This window comes from Salmo salar, chromosome ssa26 (assembly GCF_905237065.1).
Source record: "Salmo salar chromosome ssa26, Ssal_v3.1, whole genome shotgun sequence".
NCBI lineage: Eukaryota > Metazoa > Chordata > Actinopteri > Salmoniformes > Salmonidae > Salmo > Salmo salar.
Genome location: NC_059467.1, coordinates 19,289,764 through 19,314,934, shown reverse-complemented (window position 1 = coordinate 19,314,934; position 25,171 = coordinate 19,289,764). Strand labels below are relative to the sequence as shown.

Below are 25,171 nucleotides of genomic sequence, written 5' to 3'. Positions count from 1 at the left end.
AATGCTGAGTAATAACGTGCTTTGTATACCCTATTCAAACCCCAATACAACACATATTGAAACAACCAGTATGCATGCATGACAGATTATTTGTTCTATAACTAATGGTCGTCCACCCAAATCAAGATTTATATGTAGGTACACCACAAGGGGTCACTGCAGTCGCACAATAAAGTTACACACATTTCACTTACGGGACCTGTTTCAGACAGCCAATTTCTCTGAGTATCTCCCAATTTTCCATTCTCATTGTTGTAATAATCATTATGAATGACATGTTTTCATTATAGGAGTGTTGTGCATCAAAATATTTAACCCTAATACGTTCTTGAAATCATATGCGAAACACTTTTTTTTAAAGTGCACACAAACAACAGCAACAGCATCACTTTGCTCATTGTGTCAAGAGAGGACCATCCCGAAAGGATATTTTCTATCCGACAGCCAAATTGTATTCTCCTGTAAAAGTAGTAAAGCCCCATTCAGTTACAGGTTAAATAAAAATAAAACAAAGTCAAAGATATGCTCAGTTTCTCTGCTGCACCGATCCTGTGGCCACTTTTGCCATTAATCATTGATCAATCACCCCTTGCACCTCAAATCGATCTTAATAATCGAAGGGCAAAGGTCAAGATGTGCCTAGCTTCAATGTAGCAACGAGAAGTGCTTCTCTAGCTCTCTGGCTTTTCACCAATTAGGCATCAGAACAAAAAGGTCTAGTTTAAAGCAGGGTAATTTCTAGGAATAGGTCCACACATACCCTTCAGAGTATGGGAAACTTTCCTTTAATGTAAACTACTGTTCAATTAACTGACTGGGTTGATTATGTGTTAATAAATCATTGATGATACTGTGCAGATATATTAAATGTGTTAATATCACTTGAGTGTAACGTTTAGTTACCATTAGCTTGAATGACTTGGGTTGAAAAATACAGCAGCAGCATATCAAATTAAATTTTATTGGCCACATACAGTCTAGCAGAGGTTATAGCAGGTGCAGCAAAATGCTTGGGTTCCCATCTCTTAACAATGCCATAAAAATGTCAAACAAGTACACAAATAATTAAAAAATATATATGAATGTCAGGACAAATCCAGGTAACCCAAATAACACTGAGTAATCCAAATGCAATCTATGCATATATAGGCCTACACCAAAAATATATACTAAGAATGATATGTATAGCAGTAGATATTAGTGAGCTATGTCTACAATCACAGGCAGTGTGTACAAACAGCACAACAAAAATGCAATATATTGCATCTGACATATTCCTGATGTCAGATGTTACCTCAAAATAGGAAAATATCCCAAATAGAATTGATTCTTGCTTAATTTGTGCTTTAGTCTTTTGTTCTAAAGAAGGTTATCTTGCTGAAAAATGTGAATCTACAAGTGTGGGAGTCTTTGGAAGTGTCAGGCTGCCAGCCAAGTTTTGGTTTTGACTAGTCTTGCATTGCCAGACATCAAATTAAGTTTTGACTATTAGATAATGACTTAAGGTGGTTTATGTAAAGCAAGTGAATAGTACTGTATTCCATCCTTCCCACCAGATGGAATAAAAAAGCCATAATGAAAAAAAACAATGGATTGTAGGTTGTATTTATTGTATCTGACTTCTCATTTCCGATCACTTTCCAACCTGTTGCCACTTCTCTGCATTTTTTTCAGTTCAAACTAAGCACCTGAAGAAATCAACCCTTATTGTTGTGCCAACAGGATTTATCGTTGTGCCAACAGGACATGGGAACAAACCCTTCAGGTTGTCTTGTGGTTTGATCAGCAAAAGCACCTAGGTGAGCATTGTTAATTAACACTTTGGTTATCTTGGTGATTAAACAATTACAGTCAAAATAAATATGGCAACTTTATAGAATCTCATTTTATCTGAGATTTTACAGCCAGTCCAGATAGGATTAGTGTGAAAGACCTGTAATCATCATTAAAAAGAATAAGAAAAAAGAAAAAAAAAAAAAGAACATGGAGAGTCGAGCAGTCTACTCATCAAGTGATTTGATCAATTTCTCATAGGAGCCATCGTCCATGAGGCCATCAAGTTCTGCAGGGTTGTCAATAGTCATCTTAATTAGCCAGCCTGGAAGTCAAAGGAGAACAACCATCAGTAAAATTGTCAGGAGGGGGGATTAATAAGTGTGTTAAATGAGTATTCACCCCCACAAAAAAAAAAATAATAATAATAATAATAATAATAATAATAATAATTCGCATAAGGTGGCAAGTACCATAGCGGTTAAGAGCATTGGCCCAGTAATCAAATGGTCGCTGGTTCGAAACCCAAAGCTGAATAGGTGAAAAATCTGTTGATATGGCCTTGAGCAAAACAACCCTAATTTGCTCCTGTAATTCGCTCTGGATAAGAGCGTCTGCTAAATTACTAAAATGTCAAACAAGCGTATCAACTGATTTGTCTTGTCGAAGATACTCACCCCCTTCGTAGCAGGATTTATTCACTAGTCCAGGGTTGTCTGCCAGCTCTGTGTTGATTTCAGTTACCTCTCCAGTCAGTGGAGAGTACAGCTCACTAGCAGCCTTCACACTTTCCAAAGCACCAAACTCCTCTGAAACACAAGCAAAGGACATGCATGACCCTCTTTATTGGCAACAAAGCTCGAAGTCACAAGAGTCATTTACTTGTGGGAGGAAACTTAAATCTGAAAAGAATCTCACCCATTTGTTCAAGTTTTTGCCCCACCTCAGGGAGTCCACAATACACCACATCACCTAATGCTTCCTACAATGGAGGGACACAAATTCTAACATTTTAGCAGCTACACAGAATTTGCAACACAAAATATTAATATTTGAATTACACATTGAGGAAATTCTGGGAAAGCATAAAATAAGGCCAATGTAAGTTCAAGTTCTTGCACAAATATCAGATTGGCCCTCAAATTTTAAGCCAGGCATAATACAAGTAATCAATTACCCTAAACAATAGTCATGCATATGTAACATTTTCATTCTGGTATATGTCTTTGTATTGCAGGACAAAGTACAAAGTTCCAAAATAAATCTCTCAAGACAATACAGGCATTATGTAGCCCAATAAATGTCAGATTATCAGTAATTTAGAAACACAACAGCACACTAAATCATTGATAAAAATACCAACCAAACTGCATACCTGTGCAAATTTGCTGATGCCAACTGTGCCAACTCCTCCCTCTACTCGTACCCACTCATGCTTGTCTGTGAATTTGAGGGCTGTAAAAATAGACATTCGCATCAGATAATGGGATGCATATGCATAGAAAAACAGCAGACTAATGTTCAAACTAATAATGTATTAGTACACTACACTGACTAGTTGACATGGCCATAATCTAAAAAAAAAAAACTAAAATGTCTAAGTTTTCTGTGTTCTATGAGTACACCACCATCAATTTAGGGTTTCCAAACTCTAGTGGGTGGGTGGGGGGTGGGGGGCAACCTAACTAAGTACCCATCCTAAACCACACATTGCCCTTGTTATTAACTGTCCAAAAGACACTAATGTACTATGGACCAGAGCCAAAAAGTTCTGTGCAAAACAACAAACCTCATTTAATATACTGAAAGGTGGCAAAAGATACCATTCATGCACTGCCCCACATTCAGCCCTGTAATGTCAAACAAGATGTGAATTGTATTACTATCACCATTGTGATGTCAATTGCTCATACAATGTACCAGCATTCTCTAGCTATTACTGTACATTGTAGTATGGTTGTACAGTGTGAGTGGTGGGAGGGAGCACACACACATTTAAACATCCTTCCTCTAATCTGCTATGTGGGCTGTTAATTCTATTAAATAGTAATATTTTATATTTTTTGGGACAAATATGTAATCCACAGTTCAAGCAAGAAACATTAAAACATGGTTTATGTCAAACGCTGTCAATTTTCCCCGATACGCTGGGGAGGAATTAAATGCCTCAACAGTTTCCAATGCTAGCATCAGATCATGCAGAAAAATACAGGTTTGAACCAGATTGTGAATTGTGCAAAATGCTGAGGCATGGCTGGTTTGTCTGAAAGACAAGAGAGCCTTACCTTAATGGAGATTTTCAATATAATTTCTAGACTAAACCACCACCCACAAATTACACCATGCATGCATTTGCTGACTACAAATTTTGTAAATATGCTAAATATAGATGTATGCAGATGTATGCTCAAATGTGTTACTCCTGACCAGCATTTGACTTGCCTACGTCCAAACTCGTGCGTGATTTGCTCTATGTAATTATCCATTACATTGGGGCAAGAGACTATGGGTGTCTTGAGTGCCAAACAAGCCCTAATGTGTTTTTTAAGACCGCGGAAAGCAGACCCAGCAAATAATTGCAAGGTCAAGTTAAACCTCTGATAAACAATGTTTTACAGTGTAGTCTAAGAAAATGAAAACTTTAATCGACCTGGCTTCTTTTGGGGACATCCCAGATTGCAGTTTATGGAAAGCGACCATATAATAAAAAAGGTCACGGTTAAAAACCAACCTAACGCGGGGACTTGTTCGACAGGCTGGTCAGGGAATCTCAAAATTCCATAAAAACAAAATCCTTTGATTTCTGTCTGGGAATAACGAGAGAATAGTTTACTTTTAGACCACGTAACTGCCAACATTTGGCTACTTTTTATTTGACCCATCGACCAAACTTTATCGTAGCAGGGCATGCGCCCTAAACTGTTTACAAAACTGGACATGCTGACCACAAAATAATATAAAAATCGCAGTTCACGCTCGCTCTCTCACTGACGTGTAAAAATGTACAGTGGGAAAGTGACCAAAACAGTGTGCGATTATTCCCCCTCTGTGACTGGAATGTGTAGCCACAGACCCGTAAATTACATAAATTGTGATGTTGATAAATCTAGCGTGCAACACCGAGTGCGCCAATTTGGGCAACATTGTAACAAATTGTTACCTGTGGACAGTGGTGAGGCGGTGCTCAGTGTCTGCGTGGTGTTGGCCTTCCATAAGAGCCGACTTGCGGATATCTGTACAGGTCGAGAACGCTGAATCAGTACTGGGGAAAAGTTTGCAGTAAGGCACCGGAACGCTGCTCTCATCGCCATCTTCACAGTGTCGGCCGAAATGATTACACATGCAATTGACTGAGTGGAACGCGCACCATCACCCTTTGCGCGCTCTCGACATGAAATAGAAGCGGCTTTTCAGCAGAACTTTGTGGAAGTTGCACAGTATTTACCAATAAGGTTTTTCCTTATATGGATACTCTCAAGGCGTAACAGATGCACAACAGAATATTTAGGATACTAATGGCTTTTTCGCATAGTTGGTAGTGTTAGATCTTCTTCAGTGTACACTGCATCTTTATGGCATTGTGGAACTAACCATAAGGTTTTGGGCGCGTTCCTCTGCCCAGGCGTTGCTGAAGCATGCCATATTTTACACCGCCTGGAAATGTATTTTAACTATCATCTCATCACAATGTTAGATCAGTCAATCGACGACAGTCGATGCCGTAGCACGCAACCATTGGTTGATTCATGCAACGTCTGAACAGGTGAAGGCGACCATTCTCATTATGCTTGGTAGGTTGTAGAAACTGGGTTATGACTAACTAGTTTTTCTTTCATGAATATTACAGCCCTAACCCTCAATGTTTCTATTGTGTCCGTTGTACACAACTTCTGAGATTGGGCAACAGTTCCTAGAACCTAGTGTTGATTTCATTAAACAAATGATGGTTATCTTGGTAGACTTAACACTAGGGTCCTACAGTACTTTGCAGCATGACTAGAAAGTAACTGGACTTCATTCACTGGAAATGAACTCACCTTGTGCTCTTCCTCCTCGAACCAGCTGTATTGTACACAGTTCATCCCACAATCCTTTCTTAGGGGATCCATATAGTTGGGGTGCACATTGGTTGTCAAGAGTTCAGTCACCAGGGGTGTATTCATTATGTCTTGCAACAAACAGTTTACCGTTTAAGAAACACAGATGCAGAACGAAATGGATTGCTCTACCTGCATTTGTCCAATAGAAACTCTAGTTTGTTGCTAAATGTTTCCCGTTTGGAAAAAAGAAAAGACAGACAAAACATGTTTTAACAGAATAGGTATGTCGCTCCCTGTTTCGTTCACTTCCGTTTTAAATGTTTCGCAACAGATTCGGCTGAATGACTACACCCCTGGTTTATCCAAAAGCTTATGAAAAGGCACATAATGAAGACCATGGCTGAAGAACACAGACCAGTAACTTAAGCCTGCTACAACAGTAAATCAGCTGCAGACACATACTTTCACATGTAACTCAATCATAGGAATACAGAATCACTTTAGTCATTTTATTTTTGTGACAATGGCAGTTGTGTGGGTGAACATAGATTTTTTTTTAAAAGTAGTTGGACTATATGGCATACAATAACAGAACACAAGCATGTCCAGAAACCCTCATTCACTGACATTACATTGGGCTTGGATGTCCACCATTCTGAGGGAAGACCGCAAGGTAATACAAGGAAAAACAGCACACAATTGAATGTTTCAACTATGTAAAGGTGGAAAAATAATTTAAAAAGTAACTTATTTCCCTTAATAATGCAGATTGCAAGATTCAAACCATATGATAAAATGGATAACATTCAACGCCACCGGAACACACAGTGAGACCAACAGACCAATCAGATTATTTCCCCAGGCTTCATCACCATGCCAACCCCTGCAGAGATTTGCCAGCAGGCGAGGTCACAATACTACACAGAGGTGCCCTCTGTGAGAGGGGCTGTCTTGTTGTCATCAGGCTTCATGGCAGGGAAGAACAGCACCTCCTGTGAAACAGATTTAACATCAGGTGGTTTCACACAGACACAGAGTCCTGCTGAAGTGCATTCAAGTTAGTAGTGCGTGTGTGTAAACAAGCATCAACACAATGTCCCCTATAGCATAATAATAAACACGCATGCCTAAATCTTTGTACACATTGGCAGTTTGAAGCAATTTTTTTGCATATACAATTAAAATCTATTTTTCCTGCAGTCTTAACATCCAAAAGGCACATGGAATCGGATATTTCAAACCACCTTCGTAGGTGGTTTGAAGTCAGATACAAATCTGATTCCTGGCCATGCAACTTGTGTCTGAACAGTCAAATCTGATTTATTTGCCCGCAACTGTTTTTTTAACTTATTTGGCATATCTTGTTGTTTGCTAGCTACTCTGTTGACAGTTTGATAAGAACATGTAGTAGCTAACCATCTTGTTAACGGTTTACAAAATAATTACTGAATGTGCTAGAAAGCCAAACAGCTACCTAGCTAGCGGACTGTTGTGGCTAGCCAAAAATGACTCCTTTTGAAAGGTGGATCAGTTTATCCCTTGAGGCTTTATAAGTGTTCTTACACTATGACTTTTAACATTTAAAGGAACAGGGAAACATCCATTGCAGACATTGTTCTCACCTTAGCTTGCTATATAACTTGAGTGATAGGAATCAGCCTAAACCACTACGCACACACCAGTTGTTACTATGACAACTAGCATAGCCATGTCTGCCTTCTGAACACACACAAATCCGATTTGGTCACTTGTAAATAACTGTTTGGACAGTCAGTATTTCAAAATGAACTTAAAAACGACATTAATTTGAGCATTAAGGCCTACAGTGTGAACAAGGCTTTAGAGATGGCAAAGGATCTATATTGGCCTCTGCCTGTATGTATTATGACTGTACCTTAATGTTGTTGGAGTCAGTGAGGAACATGGTAAGGCGGTCAATGCCCATGCCCCAGCCAGCAGTTGGTGGCAGGCCATACTCTAGTGCCGTGCAGAAAGTCTCATCAACGGACATGCTCTCGTCATCACCCTCTGCCTTGGCCTAATAAAACACAAAAATACACACAGGAGCTAGATGAGAAACTAAAACTAAGTAGCTCATCAAGACTTACAGGGTGGTGACTCAAACAGGAAAATATCACAAAGAAAATGAAGCACCAATGGTAACTAAGTTGATGTAAGGCAAGGATTTTCGGGAAATGCTTCAGTTCAGTGGCCCCTACTACTTACTACAAACAGTTGAAGTTGGAAGTTTACATACACCTTAGCCAAATACATTTAAACTCAGTTTCAAAATTCATGACATTTAATCCTAGTAAAAATTCCCTGTCATAGGTCAGTTAGGATCACCACATTATTTTAAGAATGTGAAATGTCAGAATAATAGTAGAGTGATTTCAGCTTTTATTTATTTCATCAGTGGGTCAGAAGTTTACATACACTCAATTAGTAATTGGTAGCATTGCCTTTAAAATTGTTTATTTTGGGTAGCCTTCCACAAGCTTCCCACAATAAGTTGTGTGAATTTTGGCCCATTCCTCCTGACAGAGCTGGTGTAACAGTCAGGTTTGTAGGCTTCCTTGCTCGCACACGCTTTTTCAGTTCTGCCCACACATTTTCTATAGGATTGAGGTCAGGGCTTTGTGATGGCCACTCCAAAACCTTGACTTTGTTGTCATTAAGCCATTTTGCCACAACTTTGGAAGTATGCTTGGGGTCATTGTCCATTTGGAAGACCCATTTGCGACCAAGCTTTAACTTCCTGACTGATGTCTTGAGATGTTGCTTCAATATATCCACATCATTTTCCTTCCACATGATGCCATCTATTTTGTGAGGTGCACCAGTCCCTCCTGCAGCAAAGCACCCCCACAACATGATGCTGCCACCCCCGTGCGTCACGGTTGGGATGGTGTTCTTTGGCTTGCAAGCCTCCCAATTTTTCCTCCAAACATAACAATGGTCATCATGGCCAAACAGTTCTATTTTTGTTTCAGCAGACCAGAGGACATTTCTCCAAAAAGTATGATCTTTGTCCCCATGTGCAGTTGCAAACCATAGTCTGGCTTTTTTAGGGCGGTTTTGGAGCAGTGGCTTTTTCCTTGCTGAGCGGCATTTCAGGTTATGTTTATATAGGACTCATTTTACTGTGGATATACAGTCGTAGCCAAAAGTTGAGAATGACACAAATATTAATTTTCAAAGTCTGCTGCCTCAGTTTGTATGATGGCAATTTGCATATACTCCAGAATGTTATGAAGAGTGATCAGATGAATTGCAAAAGTCCCTCTTTGCCATGCAAATGAACTGAATCCCCAAAAAACATTTCCACTGCATTTCAGCCCTGCCACAAAAGGACCAGCTGACATGTCAGTGATTCTCTCATTAACACAGGTGTGAGTGTTGACGAGGACAAGGCTGGAGATCACTCTGTCATGCTGATTGAGTTCGAATAACAGACTGAAAGCTTCAAAAGGAGGGTGGTGCTTGGAATCATTGTTCATCCTCTGTCAACCATGGTTACCTGCAAGGAAACACGTTCCGTCATCATTGCTTTGCATAAAAAAGGGCTTCACAGGCAAGGATATTGCTGCCAGTACATTGCACCTAAATCAACCATTTCAACCAGAACTTCAAGGAGAGCGGTTCAATTGTTGTGAAGAAGGGTTCAGGGCGCCCAAGAAAGTCCAGCAAGCGCCAGGGCCGTCTCTTAAAATTGACTCAGCTGTGGAATCGGGGCACAACCAGTACAGAGCTTGCTCAGGAATGGCAGCAGGCAGGTGTGAGTGTATCTGCACGCAGTGAGGCAAATACTTTTGGAGAATGGCCTGGTGTCAAGAAGGGCAGCAAAGAAGCCACTTCTCTCCAGGAAAAACATCAGGGACAGACTGATATTCTGCAAAAGGTACAGGGTGAGGACTGCTGAGACTGCTGAGGACTGGGGTAAAGTCATTTTCTCTGATGAATCCCCTTTCCGATTGTTTGGGGCATCCGGAAAAAAGCTTGCCCGGAGAAGACAAGGTGAGTGCTACCATCAGTCCTGTGTCATGCCAACAGTAAAGCATCCTGAGACCATTCATGTGTGGGTTTGCTTCACCGCCAAGGGAGTTTTGCCTAAGAACACAGCCATGAATAAAGAATGGTACCAACACATCCTCCGAGAGCAACTTCTCCCAACCATCCAGGAACAGTTTGGTGACGAACAATGCCTTTTCCAGCATGATGCAGCACGTTGCCATGAGGCAAATGTGATAATTAAGTGGCTCGGGGAACAAAACATCGATATTTTGGGTCCATGGCCAGGAAACTCCCCAGACCTTAATGCCATTGAGAACTTGTGGTCAATCCTCAAGAGGCGGGTGGACAAACAAAACCCCGCAAATTCGGACAAACTCCAAGCATTGATTATGCAGGAATGGGCTGCCATCAGTCAGGATGTGGCCCAGAAGTTAATTGACAGCATGCCAGGGCGGATTGCAGAGGTCCTGAAAAAGAAGGCTCAACACTGCAAATATTGAGTCTTTGCATCAACTTCATGTAATTGTCAATAAAAGCCTTTGACACTTATGAAATGCTTGTAATTATACTTCAGTATTCCATAGTAACATCTGACAAAAATATCTAAAGACACTGAAGCAGTAAACTTTGTGGAAATTGATGTGTCATTCTCAAAACTTTTGGCCACGACTGTAGATACTTTAGTACCCGTTTCCTCCAGCATCCTCACAAGGTCCTTTGTTGTTCTGGGATTGATTTGCACTTCATGCACCAAAGTACGTTCATCTCTAGGAGACAGAACGCGTCTCCTTCCTGAGCAGTATGACGGCCGCGTGGTCCCATGGTGTTTATACTTGCTTACTATTGTTTGTACAGATGAACGTGGTACTGTTGGAATCGGCAAAACTTTGAACATTGAGATTATCATTTATTTAATGAGAAGAAGCTTTGAATAGGAAGAGTGAAAGAGACTGGGTTGTGTGTCAGAAGTGAATGGTTCTCTGTGGGAAGACGGATAGCTTTGGAATGTGTTGGGTGGAAGGGAGTAGAGCAACGGTTGAGATAAGGGAGACAGATGGACATCTGTGGACTAGGGGAAGGAGGGGTTGAGGTCAGAAGGTGAGGTCAGTTCCCCTTAAGGGAGTAATCAGGGTTTAGTATCTGGTTACCTTCTTCCTATTGAACCATAAGATGTAAGGATTGGAGAGAGAAGGAGGAGTGTCCTAAAGTGGGATGTATATAACTGTGATGGTGAGAAATGTTTTTGCTGTCTGAATACAGCCGTGTCGACCCTTTGGGAAGAATTAAATTTGGTTAAGCTTCTCTAGTGTCCGTGAGTTATTTACTCTGAAAAATAAGAACCTACCAGTTGGCGTTATTGGCAGGATCAAGGTAATCATAGAGAGGTGAGACCGGTACGAACACAAGCAACCCCAGTTACATATTATCCGGGACAAATAGTACCAGGGGAGAACAACCCTATTCCAGATGACGCGCAGCCCCAAGTACGGATACAAATACAGCATCACCATCAGCCATTGAGTGTGAGCGAAATGCGTAGTATTATGAAAGAAGCACCAGATCCAGTAAGAGAGGGACAGGAATTGATCAGTTTCTTGAGACAAGGCAGAATTTTTGGGTTCCATGCTGGTGATTACGATCATATTGTACACTCGCTATTGCCAAGAGCCATGTTGCCAACACTCGCACAGGGGTATAGAACGTCAGCTTGGTCCTCGGGACGAGAAGCGTGTGACCCAACGACGGCCAATGATGAAATTGAAGGATTCTTAACTACGGTTGGGAATATGTTGTTCCGACCAGATGTGAGTAAAATTAGTAACTGTACTCAGGGTGCGAAAGAGGGAGTACGCGATTATGTGGATCGGATGGATGATGCGTTGTGTACTAACTTGACGATGGGGGATAGATATGATCAAAATGCAGGAATTTATACGTCTGCTTTGATGACAGGTTTGAAACCTGTTATCAAAACAGCTATTGCAGGGGTGGCGGATCAGCATTCTCACTGGGATGAAATGGTAGAAGCAGCGGTGAGTAGTATCCATTTCTATTTACTCCGCAGCAGTAAGAGTGGTTAATGCTGCCACATTGAATGTCACTAACAGTGGTTACAATGGCCCAAATAGGACAAAGGGACAGGGAGGGAAATGGAAGAAAATCAACAGAGACCTGTTTTAGGTGTGGGGCTATCGGGCATTGGAAGAATGAGTGTACGGTGGTACTGGAACCTGCTACTTTGGGAGGAAATGCCGCTGTAAAAGCATTTGCTTCTTTGTCAAAAGAGCAGCAGCAAACCCTCTTAAAAGCAGCAGGACAGGAACATTCTGCATAGCAGTACATGGCCTCCGTTCGATCAATAGTGGTTCATAGAGATGACGGGTTTTATGTGAAAGGAGACATGCAGTGCCTTGCGAAAGTATTCGGCCCCCTTGAACTTTTCGACCTTTTGCCACATTTCAGGCTTCAAACATAAAGATATAAAACTGTAATTTTTTGTGAAGAATCAACAACAAGTGGGACACAATCATGAAGTGGAACGAAATTTATTGGATATTTCAAACTTTTTTAACAAATAAAAAACTGAAAAATTGGGCGTGCAAAATTATTCAGCCCCTTTACTTTCAGTGCAGCAAACTCTCTCCAGAAGTTCAGTGAGGATCTCTGAATGATCCAATGTTGACCTAAATGACTAATGATGATAAATAGAATCCACCTGTGTGTAATCAAGTCTCCGTATAAATGCACCTGCTCTGTGATAGTCTCAGAGGTCCGTTTAAAGCGCAGAGAGCATCATGAAGAACAAGAAACACACCAGGCAGGTCCGAGATACTGTTGTGGAGAAGTTTAAAGCCGGATTTGGATACAAAAAGATTTCCCAAGCTTTAAACATCCCAAGGAGCACTGTGCAAGCGATAATATTGAAATGGAAGGAGTATCAGACCACTGCAAATCTACGAAGACCCGGCCGTCCCTCTAAACTTTCAGCTCATACAAGGAGAAGACTGATCAGAGATGCAGCCAAGAGGCCCATGATCACTCTGGATGAACTGCAGAGATCTACAGCTGAGGTGGGAGACTCTGTCCATAGGACAACAATCAGTCGTATACTGCACAAATCTGGCCTTTATGGAAGAGTGGCAAGAAGAAAGCCATTTCTTAAAGATATCCATAAAAAGTGTCGTTTAAAGTTTGCCACTAGCCACCTGGGAGACACACCAAACATGTGGAAGAAGGTGCTCTGGTCAGATGAAACCAAAATCGAACTTTTTGGCAACAATGCAAAACGTTATGTTTGGCGTAAAAGCAACACAGCTCATCACCCTGAACACCCTATCCCCACTGTCAAACATGGTGGTGGCAGCATCATGGTTTGGGCCTGCTTTTCTTCAGCAGGGGCAGGGAAGATGGTTAAAATTGATGGGAAGATGGATGGAGCCAAATACAGGACCATTCTGGAAGAAAACCTGATGGAGTCTGCAAAAGACCTGAGACTGGGACGGAGATTTGTCTTCCAACAAGACAATGATCCAAAGCATAAAGCAAAATCTACAATGGAATGGTTCACAAATAAACATATCCAGGTGTTAGAATGGCCAAGTCAAAGTCCAGACCTGAATCCAATCGAGAATCTGTGGAAAGAACTGAAAACTGCTGTTCACAAACGCTCTCCATCCAACCTCACTGAGCTCGAGCTGTTTTGCAAGGAGGAATGGGCAAAAATTTCAGTCTCTCGATGTGCAAAACTGATAGAGACATACCCCAAGCGACTTACAGCTGTAATCGCAGCAAAAGGTGGCGCTACAAAGTATTAACTTAAGGGGGCTGAATAATTTTGCACGGCCAATTTTTCAGTTTTTTATTTGTTAAAAAAGTTTGAAATATCCAATAAATTTCGTTCCACTTCATAATTGTGTCCCACTTGTTGTTGATTCTTCACAAAAAATTACAGTTTTATATCTTTATGTTTGAAGCCTGAAATGTGGCAAAAGGTCGAAAAGTTCAAGGAGGCCGAATACTTTCGCAAGGCACTGTAGGTCACGTCTCACACGAATTTCTAATAGATACAGGTGATCAAATATCACTAATTCCATACGATGAAAAATTGGCTAAATTTGCGACAGGGAAAAGTATCACATTCAGCGGGGTAACAGGGACACAATCTAAGGCGATACAACTATTACCTATGTCATTAAACCTAGGATCAGTGACAATACCAGTATCATTTTATATGGCTACGGGAATAGAACCGATTTTGGGGTTGGATAATCTTTGCGAGATGCCGGGGGAATGGATTCTGAAGGGTAACAAATTAAAATTGGCAGTAAGAACGGCGAAGACCGAGCAATTGTTGTTTCAGGACCATCCATTATGGGCAAAAGACGCATTAGATTGTGGTCTAATCAAAGGTTGTAAGCCTGTTGTGTGGAGGGACAACCGCCGCCACCAATGAAGCAATACCCTATAAAACCGGAGGCTGAGAAATCGGTGGCGGAGGACCTTCCAATATTCCTTGAACGTGGCATAGTGATCCGCGGACCAGCTCGATGCAACAGACCTTTATACCCGATAAAAAAGGGACTAAAATGGCGTATTACTGTGGATTTGTGTGGCATAAACAAATATGCAGTGAAAATCACACCAGTGGTAGCAGATCTGGCAGACCTATTGGCATTTATTCCCTCAGACAGATTTTGGTCTGAGGGAGTCACGACACTGGTTCGGGTTCTGTTGACAGGGGGCGCAATTTACGTGGGCTAGAGTACCGATGGGATTTAGAAATAGTCCCACTTGGTATCATTCTGCATTGAAGCAATCGTTAAAAGGGTGTATATTTGAAGGTTCTGTGTTGGTACAATACATGGATGATTTGTTATTAGCGTCAAAAGACGAAGAAACTCATATGCGAGACCTCACCACATTGGTTGACTATTTGGGCAGAACATGGTCATAAAGCATCTTATGAGAAGGCAGAAGTAGCAAAGCAAGAAGTAACATATTTGGGAGTTTCGATTTCCAAGGGCACGAAACACATTACCCGGGATCGGGTAGAAACCATGCATTCTTTGGCACGACCAAACACTCCTCGTACGCTCAGGAAAACGTGGAGTTTTCAATTTTGTTAGACATTTTATTCCGTCATTCTCTAAACTGCTGAGCCACTTACAGAGTTGACGAAGGGGGGGGGGGTGAGAGGACAGACTGGAATCAAGAGTGTTAAGAAGCGTTTGTCGAGTTAAAGAAGCAATTGTGTCAAGCGCCAACATTGGGATTGCCAAACCTAAAATTACCTTTTACATTTTTTGTTCATGAACAAGGACATTGTAGCGTGGTGGTTATGCAAAATCATGGGGGAAGAAAGAGACCGGTAATGTACTGGAGTAAATCGCTAGACTCGGTGGCAAAAGGAATGCCACCGTGCCTTAGGGCGGTACAAGCGACTGAAATGGTGTTGCACAACACGGCTTCCATTACAATGGGTCAAAAAGTAGATTTGTATGTTCCACACGCAGTTGAAACCATAGTGAACAGCACTTCATGTTACTAGTGCCTGATGGACAAAATGGGAGTTAACGTTAAAATGGGGAAAATCTACAATTTCATAAGATTGGTGCTTTGAATCCCGCGTTGTTAATGCCGTTGCCTGGGGAGGGTGAAGCGCATACATGTAACCCAGATCAGATAACTCCAAAACCTAGGCCAGACTTGCAAGAGACAGCATTAGAATCGGGAAAAGTATTGTATACAGATGGCTCTAGTTACATGACCACGAAGGGAAGAGAGTAACGGGGTACGCTGTGTGTGATGACAGAGGAATAGTGAAGGCAGGCCCAACGTCAGCCCAGGGGGCGGAGTTACATGCATTGGCCGAGGCTTGTAGGTAATCGAAGGGGAGAATGTAACAATATACACGGATTCTTGGTATGCATTTGGGGTAGTTCATGATTTCATTATACATTGTGGTCACAAAGGGGCATGTTAACAGTGACAGGAACACCAATAAAAAATGGACAGGAGGTAGAGGCATTATTAGAAGCATGTCAGTTACTCAGTAAATTAGCAGTGGTGAAATGTGAAGCTCATACTAGTCGCACAGATAAAATCGCCATAGCCATTTCGTCTGCTCTACGATTACCTAAGGTGGCTGCCTTGGTGAGAGAAAGTGTTAGAGAACCACATGTAAATATTGTGAATACGAAGGCTGGGATTGTGAGTCTAAAAGATTTATAGCAGCAAACTAACAAGAAAGAAATGTGGGAGTGGTTAGAACAGGGGTGCCAAGTAGACATGGAAGGGCTGTGGTATAACCCTACCACTGGAAGGCCCATGGCGCCAAGTGGGATACATGTTACTCTTTCTGAAAAGTATCATGGACCAACTCAATCGTCTGTGAACATGTACTCTCAGTTCAAGACAACATTGTGGGGAAAGGGCGTGTTAAGAACATTTTGTGACTGAGGCAATAGATGTATGATATGTGCCCAACATAATATTGCACCAACATGCCTACTCCTGCCCGACAGCAACCCTTGCCGGAAGGAACATTCACATCATTGTAGATTGATTTTATAGGGCCACTCCCTCGAAGCAGGGGGAAGACCCATGCATTGGTGGTGGTGGACAGATTTTCAAGATGGACGGAAGTATTTGCAACTTCCACAGCATCAGCGAACTTTGTAGCACACACTTTGTTGAGGGAAGTGATACCGAGATGGGGCTTATTTCGGACATTAGATTCCGATCAAAGAACGCATTTCACTTCTAAAGTGCTACAAGCGGTATGTAAGGCTTTGGGAATCTCCCATGCTTTTCATTGTCCGTATAGGCCGCAAGCGGCAGGGATTACGCAGCGTCAGAATTGTTCGATTAAGGAGAAATTGGCCAAGAGTTTAGGTACCGAAGGGAAAGACTGGGTTACAAATTTACCCGTGGTACTGATGTCAATGAGGGCGTCAACAAACGACACTACTGGACTCACGCCACACGAAGTGGTGACTGGCAGACCGATGAGGGTTCCAGGGGCTGTTATTCACAAATTAGTGATTTGGCAATAATGGGAGAATCCATGTTGTCATATTGTCAGAAAATGACCCGTGCGTTGCAGTGTGTATATTCCCAGGTGAAAGCTGCACACGAGGAACAGGCGCCAGGAGATAACCGAGAGCACGGGCTGACTCCTGGAGATCGAGTGTACATCAAGATTCACCAGGCGGGGGTGTTGGTCAGGACCACACACCGTACTACTTACCACAACGGTAAAGTCCACAGCCTCTCCTCGGTGGGTTCACACTTCTCACGTGAAGCGAGATCCCGCAGCATAATGGGTGAGCTAAAAGTCGCCATGATGGCTGAAGCGGAGCTAAAGAGAGAGGAAGAGTAGGGTCCACTGTAGACAAACAGTAGGGGTGGGTCTGGGAGTGATTTTAACCATCACCATTTGTGTCGGTTGCTCTGATGGTTAATGAAACATGTAAAGACGATAGATTGACTATTAACATAGAATGGGTTGCCAAATACGAAGACACGAGAATGCATTGGGGTAAAGTTGATACTAACGCTATGACTACTACACAGATCACTAATCACGATGGTATGGTGATATGGATGGAGCCATTGATAACAGAACTATCACATTGGATGTAGGTTGTTCTAAACAAGGTGTGGGTTTATTACAGACAGGAATGTGGAAGGAACGTAATAATACTAAGAGTTTACAGAACGAATTTAGATTTTCTCTGTTGCCACAAATAGACGTCATGTGCCAGTGTTCAAGATCAGCAGAAGCTCTGTCGATAACTTTCAGATTAATGTTACCCGAACTTATAACATTTCAGAAGGTTGGTAGCGTGGACACAACCATTGCTGACGATGGAGCAGCAAAGGATAGTGTGGGGGAAGTGCTATCTCGTAAAAGGAGGTTTTATTCACCAGTAATGCCCTTTAGTACAGCAACTAGGGGAGTGAAGTGGTCAGTAGACCACTGGACACCAGTAGACCACGAACCTGGGGAAAGATAGCTTGTTGGGGTAATTATACTCTGGAAAACATCCTGACGGGGGAATATGGGAACCAAACAATTCTTACTGTCAAGCGACAGGGGGAGAAGTTGCAGATGAAGGCATACTTAGACTCATTTAGGGCCTGAACTAGTGACAGAGACAGACATACATCAATGTAGATGGTATGATGGAGGGGTCAAGGGTCAGTCCTACGGAGTGTTAGTTGCAGATTCTGGTAGGACCGATATCAGTGTATTTTATGGGGTCCCAAAAACCAAGGCCTTAACGTTACAGGGAATTGGGAGAACAGAATTTAGTATGACTGGGGCGGAGGTTTATGTGGCTAGTAAGTTAAGGAAGTGGGTACTGGAGTCTCTGGGGAACGAAACCACTCCTCTCTGTATATTGGTACAGGAAATAGCTCGTAGGAAAGGGAGGACGGCTAGTTGTGTACAATACAAGGACTATTATGAAGAGGAATTGAACGTTACACATACCCAGATCATGGTTAAAGTAGCAGAGATAGTGTTGTCATTTCAGACACCATTGTCCACTTTCAGTAATGAGTTTGAGTTTGAAGGACTGTTGGAAATCGGCTAACTTTGAACATTGAGATATTAAATAAATGATAGAGAAGAAGCTTTGAATAGGAAGAGTGAAAGAGACTGGGTTGTGTGTCAGAAGTGAATGGTTCTCTGTGGGAAGACGGATAGCTTTGGAATGTGTTGGGTGGAAGGGAGTAGAGCAACGGTTGAGATAAGGGAGACAGATGGACATCTGTGGACTAAGGGAAGGAGGGGTTGAGGTCAGAAGGTGAGGTCAGTTCCCCTTAAGGGAGTAATCAGGGTTTAGTATCTGGTTACCTTCTTCCCATTGAACCATAAGATGTAAGGATTGGAGAGAGAAGGAGGAGTGTCCTAAAGTGGGATGTATATAACTGTGATGGTGAGAAATGTTTTGCTGTCTGAATACAGCTGTGTCGACCCTTTGGGAAGAATTAAACTTGGTTAAGCTTCTCTAGTGTCCGTGAGTTATTTACTCTGAAAAATAAGAACCTAACAGTACCTTCAGGCATTTGGAAATTGCTACCAAGGATGAACCAGTGGTTGTGGAGGTCTACAACTCAGTGTTAGTAATGATATCCCAACAATATCACCAAAGTAACCCCTGCTATTACTAGCCCAGGCACACTTTCCCCGAGGTCTTGGCTGATTTCTTTAGATTTTCCCATGATGTCAAGCAAAGAGGCACTGAGTTTGAAGGTAGGCCTTGAAATACATCTACAGGTACACCTCCAATTGACTCAAATTATGTAAATTAGCCTATCAGAAGCTACTAAAGCCAAGACATCATTTTCTGGAATTTCCAAGCTGTTTAAAGGCACAGTCAACTTAGTGTATGTAAACTTCTGACCCACTAGAATTGTGATACAGTGAATTATAAGTGAAATAATCTGTCTAAACAATTGTTGGAAAGATTACTTGTGTCATGCACAAAGTAGATGTCCTAACCGACTTGCCAAAACGATAGTTTGTTTACAAGAAATTTGCGGAGTGGTTGAAAAACTAGTTTTAATGACTCCAACCTAAGTGTATGTAAACTTCCGACTTCAACTGTAGTTTCTACCATTACTCAGCCAACTCGCCCAGGCACACTGACCTTAGCCTGTTGCTCAAAGAGCTCCCTCTGTCTGACAGGGTCGTTCAACTCAGTGTAGGCATTACAGATCTCCTTCTTCAATACAAACAGCTCAAAACGCTCCGTCAGGCCTTTCTCTGACCGGTGCCTGTATGGGGAGAGATCAAGGAGAGCATAGCTAGAGACATCAGCATTGACGAGCAGGGGGCACTGCAATACCTATGACTCTGTTTCAAATGGTAACCTGCAGTCCATTGGAATGTGAATAAGAGCACTGTTGCTTGTTTTTAAATGAGTGTAATATGGATAGGAAGAGCTCACCATTTGGCCAGGGGGCTCATGATCTGTGGGTGGTCACAGATGAACGTGGGGTTGATACACGTGACTTCCAGGAAATCTCCCACCAACTGTAGGGATAAACATCAACTTCAGTTTAGTCGTGATGTCAACAACACAGAAGGGGTATAGGAGGGTTTCCTGATGTAGATTAGAAAAGGCACCTTGTCAAGGAGGCGGGCAGTGGTTCTAGGAGGAGGGCACTCCACTCCTTTCTGGGCACACAGTTCATCAAAGAATTTACGTGTCTCTGGGGTGGGTGGAGAGGGACAGGTCAGTAAGACAACCTAGGAAATTCTATAAATATATAGAGGTATAGCTGTGGCACAGTATTGACCGCCATTCATTCCCTTACCGTCACTGTCGTAGGTGTCAGCAGCTGGGAACTTGACGCCCATCTCCTTCTCCAGGTCGTGTGTCATGCTGACCCTCTTGAAGGGAGGAGTGAAGTCAATCTCATAGGTCGGGCCCTCTGGACCCTCTGGATGATACTTCACTTTGTACCCTCCAGTGATGTGCTTGACCATCCCTGATGGGAAGAGAGAGAGCAGACCAGTTAGTGAGGGAACCTACCAGCTACACACCTACATGTCACTGTGAGTAACACATACATACATACATATATTCACATTCTAGAATGATGAAGTAGAAACACCCCCTTCACTCACCCGAGAGAAGCTTCTCTGTGATATCCATCAAGTCATAGTAATCTGCATAGGCCATATAGAATTCGCAGGTGGTGAACTCTGGATTGTGGGTGAGGTCAATGCCTTCGTTTCTGAACTGCCGTCCAATCTCATACACTCTGTCAATCCCCCCAACCACAAGCATCTGGGGGGAAAAAATACAGAGAAATATGAGCATGTAGTTGAAAGTGTTTTTTCATGTGTTACTGGTCCTTCCTCAGGGGACATGTTACCTTGTGGTAGAGCTCAGGAGCGATCCTCATGTAAAGGTTCATGTCTAGGTCGTTATGGTAGGTCACAAAGGGTTTGGCCACGGCCCCACCAGGAATCAGGTTCATCATGGGCGTCTCAATCTGTAAGAAACGTGTGTTGTGGTTTAAAAGTCTCAGTTACCCATCTCCATCTATCACCAAAACCCTGTTTGTGAAAAAGAAGCCTTTAAAATGACTTTCCACATCAAAGAGAAGACAGCTTTACCCCTCTTGAACTCTTAACCTGAACTCCTCCACACTCAAATTGAATTTCCCAGACACAAGTGCCCCCTAGTGGCCATTTCCCCTCACCTCCAGGAATCCCAGCCCGTCCAGGAAGCTGCGGAGGTAAGTGATGATCTTGGCACGTGTTACAAACTTCTGCCTCACATAGTCATTGAGAATCAGATCCAGGTATCGCTGGCGGAATCGTGTTTCCTAGAGGCAATTGGTTAGAGATAGTGTGAGGATCCCTAAAAATGGTAATTTCTTCTGCAGGTTACATGAATTAAAGGTGTCCTGTATCATCTCTCATTCATATGAAGGCCTGACATGTTTTCTGTATGTCCACTACAGGATTGTGAAGGTGCTCACCTTGTCCTTGAGACCAAAGTGCAGGTGGGGCAGCATGTGCAAGCAAGGTGAAAGCAGGGTCATCTCTATGGGAATGATGCTCAGCTCGCCCTTTTTGGTCTTCCCTGGATTACCACGAACACCAATGATGTCACCACGCCGCAGCTTGTTGTTGATGCGCACAAACTCCTCCTCAGACTTGTAGCTCCTGACAGGGAAGATGGACAGACGGGGTTAGAAAAGATACATGTGGGAGTTATGAGCTCACATGAGTAGTGGAGTTCTGGGAAGGACCATGTTCTGTACCTGTTGGTTGCCATAACTTGCAGCTTGACGCCTTCCCCTCGCAAGTCATAGAAGATTAACTTTGCCCCAGACTCTCTCTTGGCATGGACACGACCTGCCAACAACAGAGTTTGACATATGTCAAAAATATAGATTGACCATCAAATGACATTATTCCAAAACACAATAGTTGAAAACTACCTGACACATTGAGGACAATGTCTGTTAGCTGGTCTCCAGGCTGTAGGTGGTTGTATTTCTCAATGAAATCTGTGAGCGACAGATCTACATTGTACTTGTGAGGGTATGGGTCCTCTGCTGTGCCCTTCAGAGCCTGGATGGCTTGAGTGCGGATCTTAAAGTATTGCTATTTTGATAAACAATATAAAGTGATGTTACAGCAAATGTACAAGAGCTCAATTACTGCAGCCCTATTTTTGAGAAATACACTACCGGTCAAAAGTTTTAGAACACCGTAATCTTAGTGTGAGTCATGTTACAAAATTTCAAGTTTGCATGTACAGTACCAGTCAAAAGTTTGTGTACACCTACTCATTCAAGTTTTTTATTTTTTATTACTATTTTCTACATTGTAGAATAATAGTGAAGACATCTACTATGAAATAACACATATGGAATAAGCAAAAAAAGTGTTGTTATACAAATCAAAATATATTTTACATTTGATATTCTTCAAATTGCCACCATTTGCCTTGATGACAGCTTGGCACACTGCTGGCATTCTCTCAACCAGCTTCACCTGGAATGCTTTCCAACAGTTCCCATATATGCTGAGCACTTGTTGGCTGCTTTTCTTTCACTCTGCGGTCCAACTCATCCCAAACCATCTCAATTGGGTTGAGGTCAGGGGACTGTGAAGGCCAGGTCATCTGATGCAGCACTCCATCACTCTCCTTCTTGGTCAAATAGCCCTTACACAGCCGTGGAGGTGTGTTGGGTCATTGTCCTGTTGAAAAAAAAGGTTGTCCCCCTAAGCCCAAACCTGATGGGAAGGCGTATCGCTGCAGAATGCGGTGGTAGCCATGCTGGTTAAGTGTGCCTTGAATTCTAAATAAATCACAGACGGCGTCACCAGCAAAGCACCCCCACACCACCCCCTCCATGCTTTATGGTGGGAAATACACACGCGGAGCTCATGCGTTCACCTACTCTGCATCTCACAAAGACACGGTGGTTGGAACAACAACAACAAAAAAATTTGGGCTCCAGACAAAATTCCACCGATCTAATGTCTATTGCTCGTGTTTCTTGGCCCAAGCAAGTCTCTTCTTATTGGTGTCCTTTAGTAGTGGTTTCTTTGCAGCAATTCGACCATGAAGGCCTGATTCACAGTCTCCTCTGAACAGTTGATGTTGAGATGTGTCTGTTACTTGAACTCTGAAGCATTTATTTGGGAAGCAATTTCTGAGGCTGGTAACTCTAATGAACTTCCTCTGCAGCAGATTGCAGCCCAAATAAATGCTTCAGAGTTACCTCTGGTAACTCTGGGTCTTCCATTCCTGTGGCGGTCCTCATGAGAGCCAGTTAGCGCTTGATGGTTTTTGCGACTGCACTTGAAGAAACTTTGAAAGTTCTTGATATGTTCTGTATTGACTGACCTTCATGTCAAAGTAATGATGGACTCTCTGCTTATTTGAGCTGTTCTTGCCATTATATGGATTTGGTATGTTATCAAATAGGGCTATCTTCTGTATACCCCCCTACCTTGTCATAACAAAACTGATTGGATCAAATGCATTAAGAAGGAAAGAAATTCCACAAATTATCAAGGCACACCTGTTAATTGAAATTCATTCCAGGTGACTACTTCATCAAGCTGGTTGAGAGAATGCCAAGAGTGTGCAAAGCTGTCAAGGCAAAGGGTGGCTATTTGAAGAATCTCAAATATATTTAGATTTGTGGTTACTATATGATTCCCTATGTGTTATTTCATAGTTTTGATGTCTTCACGATTATTCTACAATGTTGAAAATAGTAAAAATAAGGTAAAACCCTTGACTGAGTAGGTGTCCTAAAACTTTTGACCGGTAGTGTATATACATTTTTAATCTTCTATTAAGATCAGCAGTCAAATGTTCCCAAGCATATCACAAGAGGGAGGGAAGGACAATCAAAAACATCCATATAGCTCACGTTAGGGTCCAGGGTCTCCTCATCTGCCTGGTCATTGGTCTCCTGCTGCTCAACCTGATCTTTGACTTTGGCTTCCTTCTCAGATGCCTTCTTCTCAGCTTTCATTCGCCTCTTCAGCTCACTGACGACAACAACAACAGACACAGAGGGTAACATCAGGGTATCTAGTGGACTCAGCATCGGGGTTGAGGGGACTACTTTATAAACCCATACAAGTAATGACTAAAAAGGGAATCATTCATGACAAAAGGTTGGTTGTTTTTCTCACTGAATGGAAAAAACACCAACCTTTTGTCACCTCGCCAGCGATTCCCCTGAATTAGAGCTGGGACTGACGCTGCACTGGGAAGAGCGAACTTTACCCCCTGAGCCCTGACCCCAAAGGCTTGGCACACCTGGTACCTGGCAGTTCTGACCACCAGAGTCAGCATGGTGATGCAGGCTGACCTACTGTGCTACACCAGTCAATGACCAGACCTGGAGACACACACATAGAGCACAGCTGACATATTTCTGTGAATTTGAAACATGGGACCAACACTTTACATGTTGCGTTTATATTTTTGTTCAGTGTAAACGGGTTTAGTAACAGTGGTGTAAAGTAAGTAGAAATATTTTGAAATACTACTTAAGTCAGTTTTTGGGGGGGGTGTCTTGTACTTTACTATTTATATTTTGACCATTTTTACTCCACTACATTGGAGTAAAAGTCGCAGGACTTTGCAGTTCGAAAACTCTGCCATCATTTTCAAATGGCCCTGAGATATATCAGGGATGTCTCTCTATAAAAGTCCCTGGCCTCACACCAATACACGGATTTAAGAGTCAAACTGTCATTCAAAATGAACAACCAACCCTTGTCAGTGTTGATATCCTATGTCGGGTCGTGATTTGGTTAAGTTAAATAACAAAGCAACTGATTTTGCTTCTTTTCCATTTCGGCAGCCTCCTAGACTGAATAAATTCTCATCTAATCCGTGATATAAAAATGCTCAGATTCCATGTGTCATTTGAATATGGTTAGTTTAAATTGGAACTGACAGCGTTTTAGCAACATTACTTTTATTTGTATTTATTTTTAACATTTTCTGACAATGTGAGCACTTAGATGTGGTCATTTCCACGTCTTAATAAATGCATTGAATGTTTGGGAATGATGTTTGAAAACTATCGCAATGTAGAGTGGGAAAGTGGCCATGCATTTGGAAAATGAATAGATACTGCAGTAAATAAATTGCAACAAAAAAAACATCTGTCTCACCCAGGACCGGAGTCTACGCAGACCGGTGCAGAATAGCCACTCAGTGCTACAGGAGGCCTTTATGCCACACAGACCTCATATTATTCACTTTGAACTGGACTGTGTTTAAAAGCAGTAGCAACGGCGCGATTTTAGATAATTAGAAAGCATTCGCCAAAAG

General features: G+C 42.2%; 2 protein-coding genes across 4 annotated transcripts in view; both read right to left on the bottom strand.

Annotated features, from left to right (window-relative positions):
• Positions 1-942: 942 nt before the first annotated feature.
• LOC106587183 (glycine cleavage system H protein, mitochondrial) lies at positions 943-5,204 on the bottom strand. Its single transcript, XM_014175272.2, has 5 exons — positions 4,934-5,204; positions 3,149-3,228; positions 2,692-2,755; positions 2,451-2,582; positions 943-2,098 (listed from the first exon to the last, which is right to left on the bottom strand). The coding sequence occupies exons 1-5, from the start codon at positions 5,082-5,084 to the stop codon at positions 2,001-2,003; spliced, it is 525 nt and encodes a 174-aa protein (XP_014030747.1). The 5' UTR covers positions 5,085-5,204; the 3' UTR covers positions 943-2,000.
• A 1,104-nt stretch (positions 5,205-6,308) lies between these two features.
• LOC106587184 (lysine--tRNA ligase) overlaps positions 6,309-25,171 on the bottom strand; it is a 41,018-nt gene continuing 22,155 nt past the window's right edge. For 2 of the 3 annotated variants that reach the window (XM_014175274.2, XM_045709033.1), the window contains exons 2-14: positions 23,751-23,871; positions 21,798-21,963; positions 21,618-21,711; positions 21,333-21,519; positions 21,051-21,176; positions 20,721-20,840; positions 20,470-20,632; positions 20,157-20,330; positions 19,966-20,051; positions 19,787-19,872; positions 19,487-19,613; positions 7,708-7,851; positions 6,309-6,805 (exon numbers count right to left, since the gene is read on the bottom strand). In XM_014175274.2, the coding sequence (XP_014030749.1) occupies positions 6,731-6,805; positions 7,708-7,851; positions 19,487-19,613; positions 19,787-19,872; positions 19,966-20,051; positions 20,157-20,330; positions 20,470-20,632; positions 20,721-20,840; positions 21,051-21,176; positions 21,333-21,519; positions 21,618-21,711; positions 21,798-21,963; positions 23,751-23,871 (1,669 nt within the window). In that variant the 3' untranslated portion in view covers positions 6,309-6,730. Of the gene's footprint in view, positions 6,806-7,707; positions 7,852-19,486; positions 19,614-19,786; positions 19,873-19,965; positions 20,052-20,156; positions 20,331-20,469; positions 20,633-20,720; positions 20,841-21,050; positions 21,177-21,332; positions 21,520-21,617; positions 21,712-21,797; positions 21,964-23,750; positions 23,872-24,038; positions 24,228-25,171 lie in introns of those variants that run through there. The other variant, XM_014175273.2, reaches the window with a different exon arrangement.

Bases quoted from the DNA above. Each gene is read 5' to 3' on its own strand.
- LOC106587183 (XM_014175272.2), bottom strand. From the start codon at position 5,084: ATGGCGATGAGAGCAGCGTTCCGGTGCCTTACTGCAAACTTTTCCCCA. The intron at 2,756-3,148 runs GTATGCAGTTTG...CCTCCATTGTAG, and splicing joins GCATCAGCAAATTTGCACAG to GAAGCATTAGGTGATGTGGT. The intron at 2,099-2,450 runs GTGAGTATCTTC...TTTGACTTCCAG, and splicing joins TAAATCCTGCTACGAAGGGG to GCTGGCTAATTAAGATGACT.